The 4,694-nt window shown below is 34.7% G+C and overlaps 1 protein-coding gene across 1 annotated transcript; it reads right to left on the bottom strand.

Moving 5' to 3' along the window:
* Positions 1–326: 326 nt before the first annotated feature.
* On the bottom strand, positions 327–4,357 carry LOC115975198. The gene is made up of 6 exons (XM_031095898.1): positions 3,951–4,357; positions 3,620–3,850; positions 2,660–2,739; positions 1,656–1,731; positions 882–1,007; positions 327–794 (listed from the first exon to the last, which is right to left on the bottom strand). Exons 1-6 carry the CDS (start codon positions 4,059–4,061, stop codon positions 648–650), a joined length of 771 nt encoding a protein of 256 aa, XP_030951758.1. The 5' UTR covers positions 4,062–4,357; the 3' UTR covers positions 327–647.
* Positions 4,358–4,694: the final 337 nt, after the last annotated feature.

The raw sequence follows: 4,694 nt of genomic DNA, 5'->3' as shown, positions 1-4,694 counted from the left end.
GAACTCCCACTACTTCAAGGTTTCCACATCAACTTTTTTAAGGAAAGCTTTTTCCATCATCTGCTACCATCATTTTATCACATATCTGTAGGGGTTCTGTGAGCAAGTACTTCTGGGCGTCAAATAGGAATCACATTCTTTGACTCCCCAGCCTATCCATACACAGGAATCTGGGGGCTCTACCCAATCCATAGGAGCTCCCTAGTCCTAAAATATTCATATAGTGTAAACCCAAAACCCGACAGCCTGAGGTTGGGTGTAAAGTCTGTCACCTGAACAATTTCCACCGGTAATAAGGCAAATATATGCCACTATTTTGTAAACAGTTTAGTAAAAAGTATATCTATAAATATATATTTCTAATGAATAAACCAATAAAATGTTGCTGCAGCATAATATTACATAAATTCAGTTAATAAATAATGAACCAAGCCCTTGAACCCTATTCAGGTTCTCCAATGGAAGGAATCAGAAGGGCAAGGTCTCTCTCGCCGGCACTAAGCCTGCACTGTGATCTTGTAGTTAATGTGAATTCAAAGAACTTCAAGATGCCATCAATGTCATTCATATTTCATTCAAACAGTAAAGTGGCTGCAAGCCATATATTGTTATCAAAATTTATATCTAAATGCTTGGATGCTGACTTGTTAGTGTTTTCTCTCCTCATCATCATAGCCATCTTCATTCGAGTGTTCCTGATCACCTGAGGGCTTTTTGGGAACCTCCCACCTCGGAATCTCATTTCTTGATTCTTCTTCAGCAGGTGGCAGATTAACGTTCTCTGCTCTCCTTCCCTTAATATCAGAAGTTAAAGCCTATGTCAGACAAAATAGAAAAATTATCCACAATACTTTAGAAAAAGTGATTCAGTTAGTCAGCACCTCCTCAGAAATTCCTTCGTGCCCCTTTGAATGATCTTGCTGACTAGTCATTGACGAAAACTGGTTTACAGCATTGCTAAAAATATTAAATCCCTGAATATCTCCATTTTTTATGCTTGCTTCCAGCTGAAAAGGGTAAAAGAGTCCAAATTACAGAAACATAGATATTAGAGCATTCAGGAGCTTCCAATGTGGTGACATCTACTAAAGCATAGGTTAGTAGCCTGCCCAATCACCACCTAAACAAAAACAATTAAATTGATAATATTTAACTTGTTAATATAGCCTTAGTTCTATTTTAACTTGTTAGAATAGAAGGAATAAAATAAAATGATGTAGAGAGAGAGAGCAGAAGCAAGATAATTAACATGGTTTGGCCAGATGGCCTATGTCCACTGTGCACCACAGAGGGTGCCAGTACCACTGGGCTATCACTTGAACCCCCATAACTTAAGACTCTTAGTAGCTACATCATTATCATATTAAATTGTCTATTATAAGGAGCCCAATATATGCTATCTATAGGAATACATTAGGCTTAGTCTAATAAACTTAAACCACAACAGCCCATGGTATTACAAAACCATGGTAACCCACAAAATTCTACAAAATCATGGTCTACTTATTCATGAGAATATCCTAATATATTCTAACATAACACAAATAATGTAACATATGTGGTTCAAACCTTTTCCACTTAATAAGGGGATGAGACAATTTGTGTATAAGAACCCCAAATCAACAGTGCAACCAACATTTGATAAATCTTTTTACCTGAATGTGAACTATGCCTAATACAATGCTAGCAATTGGCAGCCAGCTCTCCTCTAGCGACAGCGACATATTTGACCTAATACATAAAGATGATAAAAAGAAAATCTTGTATTTATTGTCATGCGCTTAAATCAGAGTTACATTTTTAGATTAGATGCAACCAAAGTATATTCACAAGGTAATATGTATGTTCTCCACAAAAACAGCATTATAGTAGAAACCACCAAAGTATATCACTGCTTATGTATTGCTCAGTGACTTACTAGTAATATTTAGATGTCTAAAGAGAAATGTAGAAATTATAACGAAAACATGTCCAAATTATCATGACATTCTCTACAAAGGAGTGAACCAGAACCATTGACATTTTGAAATGATCTATATATGGTTCTGTAAGAAAGGTAGGAGTATGTATAGTTTTGTAACCATTTGTTTGTTAAAAAATACCACAAAGCATAGAGCTTAAGAAATATTACATTGGTTCAGTTCATCAGACTGGACGACCAACGCACCAAGATGCAAACACAACAACCATTCATCATTATTATTTGTCACATTCACGGCAGCAGTTTTGAATATGAAGCACATGTTATTTCTGGTCCATCAACAAACAATTTCTCCATACTTAGCAATTAATCTTTTAAAAGGGCAAAAAGAGCAGCAAAATCCACATGGATTCCACTCATTTCAACAGAGAGCAATACACATACACACACACACACAGACTAATGCCATCGAACGAACTAATTTGATATTTGTATTTTCTGTTCTGCCACTATTGGCATATCTGCAAATGAGGCTTTGTTCTACATGAATGACACGAAAGTAATCAAACTATATATTTACTTGCAGGCATCACATTGAACAAATGAAGTTCGTCTGAATAACAATTGTAAAAGAAACCATGTCAAAGATTGAAATTGAGTTTGCCAAATACACACACATACACAAAGAAAAGAAAAGATGTATGCAAGAAAAGGTTCAAAGATATTAGAAAAAAAAACCTTATATATGGTGCCAAGTACACAAGTGAATATACCACATAACGCTTCTTCCCAGTGTCAAGCCAAGCAAACACCCAACTCTAACAACCAAACCAATAAAGAAAGCCAAATTAACAAAATATAGAAGCAATTACAACTTTAATATTTAGAAAACGATGAAATATACATAATTCATCCCTAAAATTTGGCCCAATTTCCATACTCATACTTAAAATTTAAAGAGTTACAGTTCTGTGTCCTTCTATTTTATGTTACAAGTGATATGTTCACACTCTAATGCAATTTCTTTGATTATAGATGGAACACATTTTAAAAGGATTCTTCAATGGTATCTCTGGATATGGTACCGACTAATGATTCCAATTATTTATTTCAAGTGTTCTTAGCCTTTTATTTATATCCCCAAAGTAAGGAGTGACTGAGATAAAAATATTTTGGAAATATGATACCATACCCAAGTAATTAACTAATTATTCAATCTCATTAAAAAAATAAAATAAAATAATTATTTAATAGTCTGGGTCAAATCTCACTTTGTCAAAACATTGCTCTTGAATATCGAATACTTTTCTGAAGTAAATTTCAGGGAGTGATGTTAGGAACACTATAAACTTAGCACATAAGCATTGACCAATACATAAAAAATCTAACATCTATTATGGCTTAAATATAGTGTTGCTCCCTAAATTTTAGCGCATAAGTAATTTTAGTCCTGAAGTTTAAAAAGTGATCGATTTTAGTCCCTTAGATAATGTGGACAAAATAAAAAATGACATGTCATCACTCCAAGGGACTAAAAGCAATCATTTTAAGTTTATCAGGGACTAAAACCGCTTATGAGTTCAAGTTTAGGGACCAACAGTAAATATTATAATTATGATCAAGCACATTGTAGCTTTAGCATTTTTCCAATTTTCAGGGAAGCATAAAAAAAAATAAAAATAAAAATTTAGGAATTACCAGCCAATTAAAGTAAGGGATAAAGCTTATGATCCCCATAACCGAGAACCTGGCATCGGACAAACCAAACGCCGAGTCGTTGTTATCACTATCCTCCGTACCATCACCGTCGGTTACCGGAAGAAGCAGTGAAGTGAGCATACAAGCACCGATTGCGGCGGCGAACGGCGCATCGTTTGCGAACTCAGCTCTACACGACCTCAACTTCTTACCCATCTTCTTCTTCATCAGCTGATTTTTCAAAACAAAAAAACTTTAATTAAAAAAAAAAAAAAAAAAAAAAAAAGAAGTGGGTGTGAGAGTAGGGATATAGTATTGAAATTAAAAATACCTGGTTATGGTTTTTGTGAGAGAGTTTGGATAGGGAAGGTAAGAAGGGAGTAGTGGGTATTATTGGTGAGAGAGGAGTGGTTGAAGAAGTAAAGCGCAGTAGTGGGATCATCACGAAGCAAGTAATCCAATTCGCAGAGCAATATGAGGAATGAGAAATGAGAATATAGGGGATAAAAGTTTTGGTTTTTGCTACAGATTTGATTACAGAGCCTCGGGTTTGTCTCTCGGGAAAGGTGACTGATCATGGACTTATCTCACATTCCTTGTTTGACACTTTGTTTGGCTGCAACTGAGGGAAAAGAAAGGAAAAGAAATGACAAGAGGGAAAAGAAAATTAAAGAAAACACTTCTCTAATATATGTTTGGAAACAAGAAGAGATGGAGAAAAGAAAGAGAGAAGAATTACTATGATTTTCTTTGTTTGGTTTACGGAAGGAAAAGAAATGAGAAGAAAAGATATATTTTTTTTACTTCTGTACTCACATGAATTTGAGAGTAATGCATTTAAAAACTTGAACAAAAAGGTAAACTCCTTGACATGAAAAGTTAAAATGTTTAATATTTTTTTTATTGCTCTTTTCCCTTCAAATCTGCCCAAATTGGGCCGATGGCAAAAAGTAGGCCTCGCAGATTTGGTTTCCACTGTTTTTTTTTTCTCCCTTGGAATCCAAACAATAGAAATGATACAACTTCCCTTCATTTCTTTTCTTTTCCCAACCTTTCACCTTTTTCCAAACATAGT

Source organism: Quercus lobata, chromosome 2 (assembly GCF_001633185.2).
Source record: "Quercus lobata isolate SW786 chromosome 2, ValleyOak3.0 Primary Assembly, whole genome shotgun sequence".
Classification (NCBI taxonomy): Eukaryota; Viridiplantae; Streptophyta; class Magnoliopsida; order Fagales; family Fagaceae; genus Quercus; species Quercus lobata.
Note: the sequence above shows the minus strand (reverse complement) of the source record. Positions and strands in the feature narration are given on the sequence as shown.

What these genes read in the sequence shown, in the direction of transcription:
- LOC115975198 (XM_031095898.1), bottom strand. Translation starts at nt 4,061, where the DNA reads ATGATCCCACTACTGCGCTTTACTTCTTCAACCACTCCTCTCTCACCA. An exon ending in CTCACAAAAACCATAACCAG is followed by an intron (nt 3,851 to 3,950) that starts GTATTTTTAATT and finishes TTGAAAAATCAG; the next exon opens with CTGATGAAGAAGAAGATGGG. An exon ending in TACTTGGCACCATATATAAG is followed by an intron (nt 1,732 to 2,659) that starts GTTTTTTTTTCT and finishes TTTATGTATTAG; the next exon opens with GTCAAATATGTCGCTGTCGC.